Source organism: Ascaphus truei, chromosome 1 (assembly GCF_040206685.1).
Source record: "Ascaphus truei isolate aAscTru1 chromosome 1, aAscTru1.hap1, whole genome shotgun sequence".
NCBI lineage: Eukaryota > Metazoa > Chordata > Amphibia > Anura > Ascaphidae > Ascaphus > Ascaphus truei.
The window spans coordinates 8,871,709-8,889,915 of record NC_134483.1 but is presented as its reverse complement, the minus strand read 5'-3'; the positions used below and the strand labels follow the sequence as shown (position 1 = coordinate 8,889,915).

Sequence of the window (18,207 nt, the reverse complement as noted above, 5' to 3'; positions counted from 1 at the left end):
GCAGTGATGTGTGTTGTAGTTGCATTGGAGAACAAAACGACAAATTGAATTGTAGAGGGTGTCAAGTTTGCTAAGGTGGGTTTGAGGAGCCGAGCCATATACTATGTCTCCATAGTCAATAATTGGCATTAGCATCTGCTGTGCAATACGCTTTCTGACCAGGAGACTTAGGGAGGATTTGTTCCTGTAAAGTACCCCTAGTTTGGCATAGGTCTTGGTTGTCAGGGTATCAATGTGCATCCCGAATGTTAAGTGGGAGTCAAACCATAAGCCCAGGTATTTAAAACTAGTGACAGGTGTTAGGGTGGTGGTAGCGTTGGTTCTAATCAGGAGCTCAGTCACTGGAAGCTTTACAAATTTATTTATTAGTTATTTATACATGTATATTTAGGCACTGTATCGTATATAAGTTTTTCTGGATGTGCACTGAGCTTTGTCTGTGTTTTATGTTATGTCTCTGGTTTTTAATATATATGTTGCCATGCTCAGTAGCACTCCTTTGTGAAACTTATATGCTTATATATATGTTGTGGGTATTTTTGGTGGTTCAATATGAGCTTGTAAGGGTTCTGTATGTTTTACTACCAACTATTCAGAAAACTTCTATATATGTCTGAAAACATTTGAATCTCATTTGCACAACGTGAGTGGGCATTTATTGACTCACATTTATTCAACACAGTGTATTTATCTGCACTAAGACATATTTTCCCAGTGTAGAGTTTGGGCTTTGGAAGTTGTGTTTTTGACTTTAAAACAGATACATTTTTTTTATAAATGTAAATATTTACAATCATACATATATACATACATACATACAATCATACATACATACATACATACATACATACATACATACAATCATACATACATACATACATACATACAATCATACATACATACAATCAATCATACATACATACATACATACAATCATACATACATACATACATACATACAATCATACATACATACAATCAATCATACATACATACATACAATCATACATACATACAATCATACATACATACATACATACATACAGAATTTCCCGGCGCACCTGCTTCAGCATCCGGAAGCCCCGACTCCACTGTGACACTGGGCTTGTTCACCTCTTTGTAATAAACAAGAAGTTCCACGTCTCTCTCAAACTTGTGTCCTTCAGCCAGTGAAACCTGGAGGGAAGAGATGCACCAGTGGGGTGAAGGTTTGTGACAGAGAGAAGGAAGTACGATCATTCACCCAGGAGCCCAAGCACTCTGCCTAGGGGTCAAACGCGACTCCTCTCACATTCAGAACGTTTCTAAAACATGTCGCTTTTTCCTCCGCAATATAACAAAGATACGCCCTTTCCTCTGTTGCTCGACTGCTAAAACTCTGACTCAGGCCCTCATTCTCTCCCGTCTTGATTACTGTAACTTCCTGTTGTCCGGCCTTCCTGCCTCTCACCTGTCTCCCCTACAATCTATCCTAAACGCTGCTGTCAGAATCACTCTACTCTTTCCTAAATCTGTCTCAGCATTTTCCCTGCTGAAATCACTCTCCTGGGTTCCTATTAAATCCTGTATCACACACTCAATTCTCCTCCTCACTTTTAAAGCTTTACACTTCTGCCCCTCCTTACATCTCAGCCCTAATTTCTCGCTATGCACCATCCCGACTCTTGCGTTCTTCTCAAGGATGTCTTCTCTCTACCCCCTTTGTATCTAAAGCCCTCTCCTGCCTTAAACCTTTCTCACTGACTGCCCCACACCTCTGGAATGCCCTTCCCCTCAATACCCGACTAGCAGCCTCTCTATCCACCTTTAAGACCCACCTTAAGACACACTTGCTTAAAGAAGCATATGAATAGCACTGTGGGTAATACTATACGCATGATACATCAAGCTCGGCCCCCTGCAGACGCACTTACCAGAATGCCCACCCACTGTCTCTATACGCTCTTCCTACCTACCAATTAGATTGTAAGCTCTTCGAAGCAGGGACTCCTCTTCCTAAATGTTACTTTTATTTCTGAAGCACTTATTCCCATGATCTGTTATTTATATTATTTGTTATTCATATGATTGTCACATGTATTACTACTGTGAAGCGCTATGTACATTAATGGTGCTATATAAATAAAGACATACAATACAATACATAAGCATATATAAAGAGAATGATTAACCCCTTAGCTGCCAGGAACATGGAACATAGAGGTTAAGAGGCAGTTAGGTTGGAAAGAAAAGGAATAAAAGATGGAGGAAGGAGGAAGCGGAAAAACCTGTCAAAAAGGTAACTTTCCAAAAAGAAAGAAAAAATGTGTATATTAAAAAAAAGGAAATGGTAGGTGTGAGGGTAGGGGTAAATGTGACTGCTTTAAATAAAGGTCAGGCCCTTCATTACCCCTACCTGTCAGTAATACACCTGTATTATGTTATATGTTTATATGTATTCTGTAGCCTGGTCCCAGCCCTGCATTACCCCTACCTGTCAGTAATACACCTTTATTATGTTATATGTGTATATATGTATTCTGTAGCCTGGTCCCAGCCCTGCATTACCCCTACCTGTCAGTAATACACCTGTATTATGTTCTATGTGTATATGTATTCTGTAGCCTGGTCCCAGCCCTGCATTACCCCTACCTGTCAGTAATACACCTGTATTATGTTCTATGTGTATATGTATTCTGTAGCCTGGTCCCAGCCCTGCATTACCCCTACCTGTCAGTAATACACCTGTATTATGTTATATGTGTATATATATTCTGTAGTTTGGTTCCAGCCCTGCATTACCCCTACCTGTCAGTAATACACCTGTATTATGTTATATGTGTATATGTATTCTGTAGCTTGGTTCCAGCACATCAAGAACCAGATGTTTATTTTGGTTTCAGATTTACTGTTGCACAGTGGTCTGTGATCTTCCCCAGTAAGGCTCTGCATGTAACTGTGTTTGTGTTGCCCTTCCCCCCACCAATCAGGGGTTGGGGTCATATTGCAAAATCCTAGCAAGAGGAGATAAGATCTCTTTGTTAGCTGTTTGCTGAGAGTGGATTATTTGTGGAAGAGAAGAAGCAGATTGGCAAGGAGCTGTAACTGGGAGACGCTGCAGAGGATTTTGCAGGGAAGGGAGCACAGGGTAAATCTCTTGATGAGATCCCTGCAACTAGGTTTATAGCGTACCCCAGTTTCCTAGTTGTAAGTGTGTGTTGATTTGCTGTAAATAGCTCTGGATACTCCTTTTTCCAATAAATTAATTTGATAAACTCTGTATTTCTGTCTGGCAAATTGATCCCTGGTGTGTAAGTCCTGGTCTCCCGTGAGAGTGGGTAAAGATGAAAAGCGAAAGTGAAAGACAGGGGGACAAAGATAGAATGGCACGGAAAGAAATGGATACATTCAATATATAGTAAAATTGAGACTTTTTTGCATAAAAAAAAGAATAAGACTTAAGTCTGGGGGAAGAGTGGGGGCAGAAACCAAGGTATCTGTTCTGTCTGCAGTTCAGTATTCCTTCCTGTATTCTGCTTTTGCCTGTGGCCTTAGCAACCTCCCTATCCCCACCCCCTGGGGTCTTGGTACTTTCCTTTCTCCCTGTCTCTTGGTGCAGTCCAAGCTGTTTCCTCTGGGACTGTGTTCAGTTCCTTCCTTTCAGAGCTCGCATGCGAGAGCTTTCTTTCTTACCTATTCCTTATTTTTTTGTTCATGTTCCCACAATAAACATCAGAAATTCAGAGAAGATGTAATTTTGTATAGGGGGAAGGAATTGAGTAAACTGACCTTCTCAACTTATAAAGCCACAGTAACCCTGGGACAGAACATCCATGAACTGTTCCTTCTATCCATTGAGGCGGACGTTACTGTATTTGGATTTGGGGCAGGCTAGTGAAGCAGGGTGTAGGACAAATTTAATCTAAGGGACTTATTCTAGGAATCAAATAGGAGAACTTCAGCTGAAAATTGCCTAATTAGCCACATCAGATTACATAGAATAAGTTCCTGGGGACCATATATACAGTGTGGTAAATGGAGTGTAATCTCCATCTCACACCAAGAGAACAGGCGTTCTCTGGTTAAGCAGTGTCTGGTGGACACTTCCAGTATTTAACCTCTCTGAAAGCAGAATCCTAGCAGGGCAGGTGTAAGTAAGTTCATTCAGAGGGGTAGTTTATAAGTATATTTAGAGGAGAGTTTCGATATCTGTTCCCTCACCTTGGCCGCAGTTTTGTCATCATTGGTGTACTGGAGAGGGGTGATCCCGCAGTTAGACTGGACCTTGGAGATGCCGTACGCCGACTGGAAGTGGGCTCTCATACTCAGGGTGTATGGGATCTGACCAGGGGGGACGCGCGGGAGGTTGGCAGTAATACTCTCTTCTTGATCTACACAGAGGGACAAGAAAATAGGAGAAGGAAAGATTGAGAAGGGGACAGAGAAAAATAACACTTGTAAGTATTTCTCAGACTACATTTCAACTTGTGTTTTGGGCAGTTCCAATGCAAAGCAGATTGTGTTACAGGACCACACAACTTAACCCATTTAGTGCCTGAGACGCCAGCAAAGCACGGTGTTGCATGGGCCTCGGACACTTAAGGGGTTAAGCTGTGGGCTGAACACAAATCTTTCAACAAACTCTTTGAACGTCACTTGGAGCTGCTCGTTTCAAAAGTCAGACTTTGTGCGGAGATTTAAACTCCAGCGTTGAGAGAATAAAAAGTATATAGAGCTGTCCCATAAATGTGCTGTATCAGGTAAGGTCTTCTCCTTCACCTCCTGCTGATAACTCCGCTGGTGTTGGAACAGATACTCAACCAATTTACATTGGGCAATTAGCTCCATGGTAAAAATAATGGCAAGAAATTGACAGAAACACATTAACCAATAAAGCTATGTGCAATAAAGTAAAGTGTTAGTACAATCCTTATTAAATGCTTTGAATCTACAGATGTAGCTACCTGTTCTCTACCACTTGCCGCGCGTGTTTTGCACGGCAACCTCTAGCAAGCCGCGAGGTTCCAGCGGCCAGACTAATGGCCCATCGGATTAACACAGCGGGGGTCCCTGCTGTGTGAATCCTACCGGGTTCTACCGGTCTGTAAGAGACGCGCAGTAAGAGATAGGCTGAATCAGTCACCCTACCTGCGCGCCTCTAACAGGCGATCGCGGGCTTTTATTTTATTTTGATAATACAGTATTGTATGGGGGGGTGTGGTTAGGGTGTCCACTGACTGCCGTAGTGGCTAATCATGCATATATTATATGGGCATGATGTACCACTGTGCCAATCAATGGGTAGAGGGTGGGGTAGTTGCCCTGGGGAGGGTGGGGTGGCCTCCCGGGTGGGTAGCGGGAGGGGGGTTAACCCCTTAATTACCATAGTGGTTATCAACCTCTAAGGTGATTAAGGGGGTAGTGGCAAGTAGTTATTTATTTTTTATTTTTTTGTTGGTGCCCACTGAAGAAGAGGAATACAAGGAGGATGAGGGCGGCCTTCCTCCTGGAAGGGGTAAGTAGAACTTTCATTTACTATATGCTGGCTAGTTAATGTTTTTGTTGTGTTTTATTTTTTTAGTGGTCAAATGAGTGATTACCCAGATATGGATAATATGGATTTTGCCCATACTGTACTGTATGTGTTGGGGGGTGGGGGGGGTTAGAGACACAGGCCAGGTCATGGGGTGCCGGTATCCCCCTGGTTTGTTTAGATCCCCCGATCACGTGGGCTGTGGCGCGGTAGAATTTAAACATGGTCACAGGAATACCGGCAGGGGGTCCCCGGACCTGAAATCAATGTTGTTCACCTCCGAAGACCCCCTCCTACTGTATTATTAAAATAAAATAAAAGCCCCGCGATCGCCAGTATGAGGCGCGCAGGGGGAGTGACTGATTGTAATCCCTTACTGCGCGTCTCTTACAGACAGGAGCAGCCCGGTAGGATTCACACAGCGTGAGTCCCATTTAAACGTAGGGACCCCTCACTGTGATAATCCGATGGTCCATTACAGCCTGCCGTGGACCATCTCGCGGAGTTTTCGGCGAATTGGCCGGGGTTTTGCCCCTTGATGCGGTAGACGACCGGCCGCTACATCTGTATGGTCACATAAACCCATAATCTGTACGAGTTAAAGATCAGTTTTACATTGCCAATCTCTTATTGTGTATTAACGTGTCTGCACAGCTCATTGTTTTCTGCTTACGCCCTGTTAGAAAACACCTAGAAATTCCCAGAATCAGGCACCTGGTGCCGTAACTCTACAATCTACATGAGCCCCTCTCACCGGAGTCTCCCACAATGCTCTGCTTTACCTCCCGGGGTGTTTCTGGGGTTGAGGACGGCCGGCAGCACAAAGCGCACGGCTCCGTCCGCCTCCAGCGGCAGCTCCCGCACGTAGCTCAGCGTCACCTCGGCCTCCTGACCGGACAGCAGGTTTCCCACGCTGCAGCTAAAGATGTCCCCGGAACTCTCATCCTCCTCCAATAGGAAGGCCTGCTGGCCCTGGCTGAGGGCCTCGTCGTAGGTTTTCTGAGCCTGTGAGACACACATAGTGGGAGATGCAATGGATCCATTTATTTGTTCTCTTTCGCCCCAAATGTAAGACGTTTACGTGCAAAGTTGATTGTTGTGCACAGAGCTTCCTGTCCCCTCAGACCTGGTCTGTGTTTTAGCCCAAAGAAGAGAGGGATATATGCAGCAAGATGGGAGCAGAATTTGGTGCATCTCTGTATATTGTATGCACAAGGTTATTCCTCCTATTGACACTTCCCAAATCACAGACTGGTAAACATGGGCAAAGGTTGAGCGCAGCGCCTTTGGAAAGTGATGCAAAGAAGAGCAAAAGGAACTTTTCTCTCTATATCCCTATATTCCCAAAGTTCATAGCACACAAGATGTTAATTAAGACTAAGGGGCCTATTCTATAAACTTCCCGAACGATTTGGCAATGTTGCTATGCGCAAAGCTCCGATCACCTGCCAAACTCGTTCGGGAAGCGCATCTCCCCGAGCGTTGGCCCCGTAGGCCAAACACACCAAGCGAGATCTCCAAAAGAGCTCCAACTCGCATTTGTTCGGAAACCACCCTATTCTGGTAGCTACGAGAATCTCATCGAGGATCTCATCTAGCGAGCTCCTCGTAGATTTCATCTCGCCCCCCCCAAGGGGTAGTGGAATGGGATTTGCAAGTAGGAAAAAAAATTGCATTTTTCCTGCATTGGATTGAAGCCAGGAGTCTCAGGAGGTGATACACATTAATACCAGCTCTAAAGACCCCCCGCATTAATACCAGCTCTGGAGACCCCCCGCATTAATATCAGCTCTGGAGACCCCCCGCATTAATATCAGCTCTGGAGACCCCCGGCTTCTATTCAATGCAATAAAAATACATTTGCAGGAATCTTCATTACCTTAGCGGCAAACCAGTAACACAATGAAGGGGTTAACCACCATTGCCAGGTTTATTGCGGGTAGCGGGGTTGGGTGAAGGTGGTATTTGTCCCATTGTGGGTGTTCAGGCTTTGCGGGAAGATTGCGGGAGGAGTTAACCGCTTCATTACCTTAGCGGTTACTATCACTTTGGTAATGAAGGGGTTAACCCCTCCCGCTACACACCCGGTAGGCATAAACACCAAGCACGGGCCAAATGCCACCTTCACCCACCCCCGCTACCCACTATAAACATTAAATCCCAATACAAGCCAATACACCCATTCATTGCCAGTGTGGTTACCTATGCCCTCAATGGGAGCAATGTTAACCCCAATGGCAATGAATGGGTACCCCCTCGCCCCCTCCTCCCCCCAACACATACAGTACAGTAATGGGCAAAATTACTATTATCCAGATCTGGATAATTGCTCATTTGCCCATGAAAACTAAAACATTATCCATCAAGCATAAAGTAAATGAAAGTTGCACTTACCCCTGCCAGGATGAAGGCTGTCCTCATCACCGTCCTCCACGTCCATGTCCTCCGTGGGCAGCAACATACCAATAAAAAAACAAACGAATGGCCACTAACCCCTTAATCACTTCAGCAGTTAGTAACTGCTATAGTAATTAAGTGGTTAACCCCCCTCCCCGGCTACCCACCCGGGACGCCTAACCACCCTCCCTGTTTTTTTTTTTTTTTTTTTAAAGAATGTGACGTTATCTTAAAGGGAGGTACGTCACATCCTTAAAAAAAATGGCGCCATTACATGGTACTGCAACCAATCGGTTTGTTAGATATACCATGTGATGCATCACATGGTACATCCCCAATTCGATTGGTTGAAGTACCATGTGATGGCAGCCATTTTTTTAAAAGTATGTGACATCATCTCTTTAAGACAATATCACATCCTTTAAAAAAATGGAAGCTGTCACATGGTACTTCAACCAATCGGATTGGGGATGTACCATGTGATGGCAGCCATTTTATTAAGGATGTGACGTACATCCCTTTAAGATACTGGGGCCTGTAACTCGGGAAGAAGGGGGTCCCCGGACCTGAAATTAATTTGGTTCAGCTCCGTAGACCCCCTTCCCCGCACACTAGTATTATAATGTAAATAAAATCACTGTGATCGCCTGTGAGTGCTGTGCAGGGAGATGCAGCTCTCTCTGTGCAGCTCTTACAGACTGCGGCCAGATCGTACAGAGGAGAACTTTGAGAGAGGCTGAGATACCATCGCTGCTGTCCCGAGCGGTATTGGCATTTTCCTACCTCACGGTTTGTGACTTGTGGAAATGGTTTCTGATTCTTTCTGAACACCGTGATAACACAAATGTCACGCCATTCGATAGGAACATGCCACATCGTTCGAGATGGAAGCAACGTTATCGAGGGCTACTATAATAGGCCAATAAATCTGATATTGGTCATCTAGAAAGTTAGACAGAAACCGTTAATCTCTGTATTAACACATGTACACTGAGTATTAAACGCTCTCTTGGAAATGCTGCAGGTTTACATTTTTTAGACAAGTCAATGAACAGCATAATATTTCTGAATTATTTCTGTCCTGACCCAATAAGGAGAATCACACGCTGCTTATAACCAAGTTACCCATATAGTTCTGTGTGTGTGGCAGGCTCCTTCAGGTCTGAGGAGTTTAAAGGCTGGAGATACGGTGGCTTAAAATAAAAGGGTCTTCTGTTCACTGGAAATCCTTGGTAGATCATTATATTTAATATCTGAAGATTACATTACGTCACCATTACCTGCTTCTTCTCCTGAATCTCTGCTACAATCTTTTTCCCGTCCACCGTTGCCTCAAAGCTGTACACGGCAGAGTCTTCATCCATAGGGAACACAAAGACGGCCTCCACCGCCTTCTCCTCCAGGTTCTTATACTTCAACGTCGCTGTTACATCCGCCACGAAGCCTTGAACCTGAACATCAACGGAGATCCCCCGCAGAGGGACTGTGGGGAGCACAAACAGAGAGAACCACTTATACATGGAGAGTCTCACCTGGATAATAGCAAAAGTAGATATGATAATGATGATGAATATTTAGTGTTATTAATACTAATTAATACTGTGGCACTTCATGAATAGAGAAGAATTAGGAATCTCACCTGGCTTCTTGGAGCATGCAGTGATAAGGCCACAGAAAGGACGCATGTTTCTAATTGACCTGTGAAGAGATTAGAAGGATGAAGAGGAATGAGATAAACACACAAAATACAGTACATTATTAATGTCTATGTATCAGGCAGTGCACTTCTCTCCTCTGAAGTCAGGTCTCACCCTTCAAGGGAATCAGGAGGTGACCATCTTGGATCTACTTATTATGTCATTTATGGCATGGGAACAAACTTTTTAATTTGTGCCCCATGCCTCTTACCTGCTCTCCACGGTTGCGTCTCGGTGGCGTCATGTGAGGTCATTGCCATTTTACGCTGCATCGTCAGGAGAAGCCGGATAGCAGGTAAAAGACACTTACAGAGGCCCGGTGTCCTACCCTGGCAATCAATTTAAATGTTGTGAGGGAAGAACGTTGAGCCTCTGTAAGCACGGTACCCCCCCGTTTGCGCAGCCCTGATTAATGGCACTGGGAGTTTCAGAGAGGCTGCAGTTCACAGAGATTCCTTGCTTCCTCTTCTCCTTGAACAGAACAAAGGAATCAGAAGTATTAATCTCAGCAAACTGCAGCCTCTTAAATACTTCTATCCCCATAACTGAGAGACGACTGCCTGAGGCATGGCTCCAGATAATAATTGATACTATTTTAAAAAAATTACAAATTCTCATTATTTTATCTTTGTTACCCTAATCCAGTGATTCCCAACCAGGGTTCTGTGGAACCCTGGGACTCCTTGAAGCAGTCTCAGGGGTTCCTCCTACAGACGACAGACCCCCCCACTCCCCCGGGGGTGGGGTTTTTTGGTATGTATTTTGTAGGGTGGATTGAGTGAGAGTGGGGTAATTGACAGAAGGTAGGGTCGAGTGAGAGAAGAGAAAATGTAATACACATATAAAAACAAAAACAAAAAATGAACTGCCGCTGCTCCTGCATCAGGCAACTGTACAGTAGGAATCCTACTTACAAGATGCAAGTAGATAAAGCGCATATGAATAAGTACTGTACATCCACGAGGAATGATTGATCTACTTGTTTTTCTTTTTATGTGTATTAAATTTTCTCTTTTTTATCTAATTGCTCTAACACTCTGACTTTTTCTTATATTTAATCATTGTTATTACAGGTGTATCTACACCTAACAATATTACACTATGTTGCTGTATTTATCTTTTGGAAGTTTTTGGGGACTATTTGCAGCCTTCCTTTTCACCCATACGGTTGTATTCACCTATATTGTATAGTTTATTTTATTGCATTGTACTGTGTGTTATTCACCTTTTATAGATGCAAGGGAGCCCCTATTTTTTGTTTTGTTCATATTAAATGCTAACTTAGGGTAGTTAGTTGTATAGTTGGCAGCCTGTGACAGGGTGAATGAACGTCACCAGCTATATGCCTGGCAGACGTATGTGTAGGTATGCAGTGCAGCAGTGACGAGGTTAATTTTCAGCTGGGAAGCTCCTGACAATTAGAGTGGTCCCAGCTGCATAATCAAGGTGTTTTAAAACCCTCAGGCTGCACACACAGGAGGGCTGGGTGGTCAAGAGATAGGACTGAAAGGCTGAAGTAAGATTACTGCTATAAGGTCTGTTTTCAAAGTACATGTTTGAACTGTCTGTGTCCTGCATGCTGAAGAGAAGCTGTTTTGTTTTTTGTATGCTGAAAATAAGCTATTTTGTTTTTGTGTGCTGTATTTTTTAAGGCTCAATAAATAAGCCTTATCAAGAGAACCCGTGTGTGTGGTTGCATGTACCCTGCAACATATGGTGTCAGAAGTGCCAGGATTTTGAAAAGCCCCTGCAGTTGAAGGGCCACACACAATTTATTTATTTTTAAAAATGGAATAATTTTTAAAAGCGTTTCTGTGCGAGCAGACCCAACTACATGCAGAGAGAGATGAAAGACTATTGCAGCAGCAAACCCAGCTCCTAATCCAGCAGCAGGAAGCACAGGATGAGCGGATGGCCAGGTTGCTGACTCAATCCCAGGGGTCTGCCAGTACAGAACTTGCGAACAAACCCCCGGTCCTCCTGAGGAAAATGGCTCAGAACGAGGATCCAGAGGCTTTTTTTACTGACGTTCGAAAGAGTTGCCGAAGCCCGGGGCTGGTCTGCAGATCGCTGGACAACCGCTTTGGCCCCGCTCCTCATAGGAGAAGTCAAGGCCTCATATCAGGGCCTCCCAGCGACCAGGCAATGGATTACAAACAAGTAAAAGCCGCCATACTGGATCGCTTAGGTATGACCCCAGAGACCTACTGGCAGCAGTTCCGGAGCCTGAAGTACACCGCTAAGATGAGACCCCGGGTCCTCGCTCAGCGGTTATTGGACTTGTGTACTCGCTGGATACAACCCGAGGAGTGCACTAAGGAGGCAATTCTTGAGCAAGTTGTTTTGGAACAATTCCTACTGGTAATACCCCCTTCCACACGCTCTTGGGTAAAACGCCATGCTGCTGAAACCCTAGCTTTGGCGGTCCGACTCATTGAGAACTTCCTTGGGGCCGAGGAGCAGGCGAGTGTCCTGACCCGACGCATCCGACACCACCGGCATTTGCGGATGCCCAAAGAGGGAGGTCGGACCAATGGGAGACCTACGGCCCATACATACGCAACCGCCAAGTCCCACGGAAGGAGCAGTCGTTCCAGCAAGGGAGGGCTTCAAATGCTGGTCCCCGCCGAGACCCTCATCTACTTCCTGATGTCGGCTCGTCGCCAAATGAGAGGAACTTCAGAGGACGTCGCACACAGGACCCATCAGAGGCCTGGTCTCCAGTATCCGGTCCCGCTGAGCGGTATCCACGGCACCCTCCGGCAAGGGAAGCCTCTCCATGTTCGGCCTGCGGAGAACAAGGCCACCGTCATGTGTACTGCCCACAGATGGAATGCTCCTTCAGCCGGACAGTAGCCTCGGCCTTCCCCAGAGAAAGTGGCAAGCCCAGGCTACTTCCAATCCAGATTGGTGGTAAAACCGTCCAGGCCTTTATAGATTCAGGCTCTGGAAAAACGCTGGTCTTCCGGGAACTGTTACCGCCTGACGTGCTTTCCTTTGACTCCCCATGGAGTATAGAGTGTATACACGGCGATGTAAAATGGTATCCAACGGCCAAAATCAGGAGGCCAGGATCGAAGTAGGAATCGCTCCTTGGCTCCCTGCCCCCGTTTTGCTCAGCCGGGACTGGCCTTTCTTTTCAAACCTAATGGCTCCAGTCTCTCAGGAGGAGCCTCATTCTCTGACTCAGGAGAAACCTGGTAAACTGTTCCCCTTTTTGGCCGACCTGTTCCACAGTAGACACCGGGTTCCAAAGACTCGGAGGCAAAGACGCTGTGACAAACAGGATTGGTTGCAGAAATCTGGGACTCAAGGTGGCCATACTAATAGGCATACGTCACAAGTCATGACTGGGGATGGCCAGAAAGAGGGAGAGATAGGCCCTGGGGATTTACCAGAGCTATGTCTCCCTGATTTTTGCCAGAGGCAGAGGGAAGACCCAGTCCTGGCCAAACAATAGGATAAAGCGGTAAAGATTGATGACCAGATATTGAATGCACAAGTGGTAATGGTGTTCCCTCATTTTGGATTGTCGAATGATATCCTGTATAGGGTGAACATGCAGACACAAACAGGGGAGGTCACCAGACAAATATTGGTTCCCAAGGCGTTTGTTAAAACTGTCTTCCCCCTAGCCCATACTGTCCCTTGGGGTGGTCACCTGGGTAGAGATAAAACCTTGGACCGTATTTCGTTCCGCTTCTATTGGCAAGGTATGGATAGTGACATTGCTAAGTTATGTGCGGCATGTCCTTAGTGCCAGCTAACTAGTCCGAAGGCTCAAAACCAGCCCCCTTGGTTCCTCTACCCTTGGTGTCCGTTCCCTTTGAGAGGATTGGTGTAAGCGAAAGGACACAGGTTTATTCTCATAATAGTCGACTATGCAACAAGATATCCTGAGGCGTTCCCCCTGAGGACAGCAATGGTGAGGCAAGTAGCCAACAAATTGTTGGAGCTGTTCTCACGGGTTGGACTTCCCGAGGTTATGTTAACAGACCAAGGTACAAATTTTATGGCTAAACTGATGCAGGATGTCTTAAAATTACTAGAGGTGAAGTCTGTTCGGACATCGGTCTACCATCCACAGACTGACGGATTGGTGGAAAGATTTAACCGAACTCTAAAAGGTATGCTGAGAAAATTTATAGATTCAGAGAAGAGAGTCTGGGATGAACTTCTCCCTTTTCTGCTGTTCGCAGTGCGGGAAGTTCCCCAGGCCTCCACAGGATTCTCTCCATTTGAATTATTGTATGGCCGCCAACCCCGGGGAATCCTAGACCTCCTAAAGGAGTCCTGGGAGGAACAGCGGTCCCCTTCTAAGAATACCCTGCAATATGTACTAGACCTTAGGAAGCGCCTAGATGTGGTCAGCCATTTTGCTAGGGAGAATCTTAGATCAGCCCAGGACAGTCAGGAGAGACATTACAATCAGAATGCTCACATGAGAGTGTTTCACCCGGGAGACCAGGTGATGTTATTATTACCCAGTTGTGAGAGTAAACTCCTAGCCAAATGGCAGGGCCCATTTGAAGTACTCTGCCGCACGGATGATGTGGATTACGAGATCGCTCAACCAGGGTCCAGGAAGGGTAAACAAATTTACCATGTGAACTTGCTGAAACCCTGGAAGGTGCAGCGGTCTCTATTCATCCACCCGGTGGAGGAGGAAACGGACCTGGGTCCTCAGCCCCCACGGGAGAACATCGTCGGTGACGATAAAATCCCAATGGGTAGACAATTGTCCTCTGAACAAAAAGGGGACTTGTTAGAAATAATTACACAATTCAATTATGTTTTTTCTGATTTACCAGGGCAAACTAATTTATTTTCCCATGTGATAGAGACAGCCTGGGGTAAAAGTACCTGGGGTAAAAGTACGTTCTCGTCCTTACAGGTTGCCTGAAAGCCGTAAGGCCCTAGTAGAGAAGGAGGTACAAGAAATTTTACATTTAGGCATGATTGAGGAATCATGCAGTGAGTGGTGTAGTCCACTAATTATGGTCCCTAAACCCGATGGGAAGGTAAGATTTTCTGTGGACCTCCGAAAGGTCAATGCGGTATTCAAGTTTGATACATATCCGATGCCAAGGGTGGACGAGTTAATTGACGCCCTTGGTAATGTGGAATATATATCCACGCTGGACTTAACAAAAGGATACTGGTAAATACCTTTAGAGGAAAAGTCCAAGTGCAAAACAGCCTTTGCCACTCCCATGGGTTTATACCAGTTTGTGACAATGCCATTTGGACTGCATGGAGCCCCAGCCACATTTCAGAGGCTCATGGATAAAGTACTGAGACCTCATGGATGACATTGTCATTTATAGTTAACACTGGCGGGCCCATCTAAATAGGCTGAAAGCGGTCCTCAAGTTGCTAAGTTAGGCAGGGCTCACAGCCAACCCTAAGAAATGTGCCTTAGGTAAGGCGGAAACCAAGTACCTGGGGTATGCAGTGGGTGGTGGAAAAGTAAGGTCACTAGCCGATAAGGTAGCTTCCCTGAGAGAAGTTCCGACCCCCCGAACAAAAACGCAGGTACGCTCCCTGTTGGGTTTAGCAGGGTACTATCGGAGGTTCATCCCCAACTACTCGGAAGTTACAGCCCCACTAACAGACCTCACAAAAAATTGTGCCCCTACAAAAGTGGTATGGTCAGGTGAGTGCCAGAGAGCCTTTGAGGAGGTAAAAAGGTGTCTATCAGAGGGTCCCGTCCTTAGAAGCCCAGACTTCGATAAGCCTTTTATTGTACAAACCGATGCCTCAGAGATAGGGCTAGGGGCAATGCTCTCGCAAAAGTTTGAGGGAGTGGAACATCCGATCCTTTATCTGAGTAGGAAATTGTTCCCAAGGGAAAAAAACTACTCAGTAATTGAGAAGGAGTGCCTCGCGGTAAAGTGGGCAATTGAGGCCTTGAGGCACTACCTGGCGGGAGTCCATTTTACATTGTTAACAGACCATGCTCCATTAAAATGGTTAAATACTATGAAAGACTCCAATGCTAGATTGACCAGGTGGTATATGGCCCTCCAACCCTTCTCGTTTGAGATTCAGCACAAGCCTGGAAAAGAAAATGCCAATGCTGATTTATTTTCTAGAGAAGGGGTGGATGGTCGTGCTTCAGCCGTGCGTTGCCCAGCCACACACTAACAGGGGAGGAATGAACGTCACCAGCTATATGCCTAGCAGACGTATGTGTAGGTATGCAGTGCAGCAGTGCCGAGGTTAATTTTCAGCTGGGAAGCTCCTGACAATTAGAGTGGTCCCAGCTGCATAATGAAGGTGTTTTAAAAACCCCAGGCTGTACACACATGCAGGCTAGCTGGTCAAGAGATAGGACTGAAATGCTGAAGTAAGATTACTGCTATAAGGTCTGTTTTCAAAGTACATGTTTGATGAACTGTCTGTGTCCTGCATGCTGAAGAGAAGCTGGTTTTTTTTTGTATGCTGAAAATAAGCTATTTTGTTTTTGTGTGCTGTATTTTTTAAGGCTCAATAAATAAGCCTTATCAAGAGAACCCGCGTGTGTGGTTGCATGTACCCTGCAACACAGCCCAATCACTTAGGAATCACCACAATTTATTGTTTAGAGTGATTCTTTAGTGTATAATTAATATCACCTATTTTTAGAATAGCGCTACACACAAATACACTTTTTTCTTACCACGGTAGAACTTATTACCTCTCCCCCCAGGAAGGTCACGCACCAAACAGGAGGTATATTGCAAACAGGAACGGGTTTATTACTATACTCTTCACAGCACAGGTACATGGCAGTCTTCTGCCGGATAGTCTGTCAGGTCAGCTATCACTGAAGATGGTCCCTGGACCACCACTACAGGCCAAGGGCACCCACAGCATCCTCGCTCTTCCCCACCTCCCTAGCGGAGGCAGAGGTATGGTCCACACTCACTCTCTCCTGGAGGGAAGAGCACATGGGTAGGTCCCAATCTCAGGCTCCCAATTGTGTGACCTGCTTACCTCAGAGGGAAGGAACAACTACTAACTTTAAAAATAAGTATGTGGGTTAGGTAGCACTCCACATTAGTGGTAAGTATACAAATAAGGGGAATTGGTGCAAGGAAGCAGGGGGAACCTCTACCAACCCAAGGTGAACAGAGATATATATGTAGCCCTTTTTCTGAACCCTCCCAAAGGAATTACTGGTCGCTGTACAACACCTGTGGCTCCAGGAGATCTGAGCTTCCGCTAGCTGGGAGCCTGGAGTAACACTCATACACTTACATAGCGCAGCGCCTCCACTTACCCAGGATCCCCGTGATGTGAGATTCCCCTGGGCAAGAAATACATACACACACATGTAATGCAAACAACTTTACTGTATTAACGATAATGCAGAGTAACCTTATCACTCTATAATGCAACAGGTAACCTTAGTGGCCCGGCCACTCTCATCAGGAGTAATGTCTCTGTCCCCTCACCGCGTGCCCCACACACTGTGTCCATGTATGATACTATATGGTATAGGCTCAGTCTTGTAACCACTCGCACAGTGTTCCTACAAAGAGTTTAGCCTAAGGCGGGATCAGCGCCTGATGACCGGTGTTGGTGCACTTGTTGATATAGTACCTGCCGAGCACTCCGGTGCTCAGATCTGCAACTGCTTCACAAAGGATCCGTCAAGTTCCGGCCCGACATCCAGGATCCACCGTCTGGGAAGACCCCACCAAGATGGCCTCTGCAGCCGCAAGGAAGGGCAGCGCCCAACCTTCTGCACGGGTGCGCAGCGTCAATGGAGTTCCTATCTGACTCCGTGAACTAACGTGAAACTCACTGTACTATAGGCCGTCCCTACAGCACAGCAACCTTGAATGGCTTTAGGGGAAACTCCTAGGGCCTACGGGGTAGCCTATCCTATGCAGGTGGGTCACTGACCCCCTGCACCCACACTACCTCTCCCGTACCCACTCGGGTCCCCTCTGGCTAACTTCTCCCTAACCTCTGCAGCAAACACACTGCACACACACAGTCAACCTGCAGCAACCCACTGCACTGCACACACTGTGCCTACTTGTCAGCGCTCACAGCACTACCAGCCGTGACACTGACAAAACTGCACACTCACACACCTAAGGGCAGAGTCCCTAACCTATGGGCCCTCCCTCAGTACCTACCCCCTACCCTGGTGGGGATTTGGGCCTGCCTGGGATTTGGGGAATTACCTTACCTGGTGTAGGAGCCACTTGCTCCCTACACCTTTCCTCCCCCTTCCTGCTCCCAGCTTCAACTGCCAAACGTGTCCCCGCAACATTGTAGCCTTCCTCCACAGGAGAAGCTGCAAAACCCTATTTGCTGGCTGGCTGCACGTGATGTGGGTGAAAGGGCAATCCCCAGAGGCTGCTGGGAATTGTAGTCCACTCAGGACCTCTTTAGCATTGGGACCACGTGCGCTACCCTTACTGCGCCTGCGCGACCAATGCGCACGCTCGCACAATCTGTCATGTCGGCCCCCGCTAGCCGGGTACGCTGCAGAGACTCCGGGGACTCGGAGCGCTCCCTGCTCCGGCCCCCACCTTTGCGTTGTGTCGGCGGGTCCGTAGCTGCCTCCGGCGGCACCCGCGATCGCTCAGCACGCCACAGAGGG

General features: G+C 46.3%; 2 protein-coding genes across 3 annotated transcripts in view; one reads left to right on the top strand and one right to left on the bottom strand.

Moving 5' to 3' along the window:
* The window catches only part of LOC142475204 (von Willebrand factor A domain-containing protein 5A-like), a 354,651-nt gene that overhangs the window by 280,398 nt on the left and 56,046 nt on the right, over positions 1-18,207 (top strand). The gene's annotated exons all lie outside the window — the stretch shown is intronic.
* Positions 1-18,207, bottom strand: part of LOC142474995 (von Willebrand factor A domain-containing protein 5A-like) — a 65,889-nt gene that overhangs the window by 41,438 nt on the left and 6,244 nt on the right. For both annotated transcript variants that reach the window (XM_075581134.1, XM_075581120.1), the window contains exons 2-6: positions 9,548-9,606; positions 9,189-9,391; positions 6,294-6,516; positions 4,200-4,369; positions 1,061-1,175 (exon numbers count right to left, since the gene is read on the bottom strand). In XM_075581134.1, coding sequence (XP_075437249.1) covers positions 1,061-1,175; positions 4,200-4,369; positions 6,294-6,516; positions 9,189-9,391; positions 9,548-9,593 — 757 coding nt within the window. In that variant the 5' untranslated portion in view covers positions 9,594-9,606. The remainder of the gene's footprint in view (positions 1-1,060; positions 1,176-4,199; positions 4,370-6,293; positions 6,517-9,188; positions 9,392-9,547; positions 9,607-18,207) is intronic.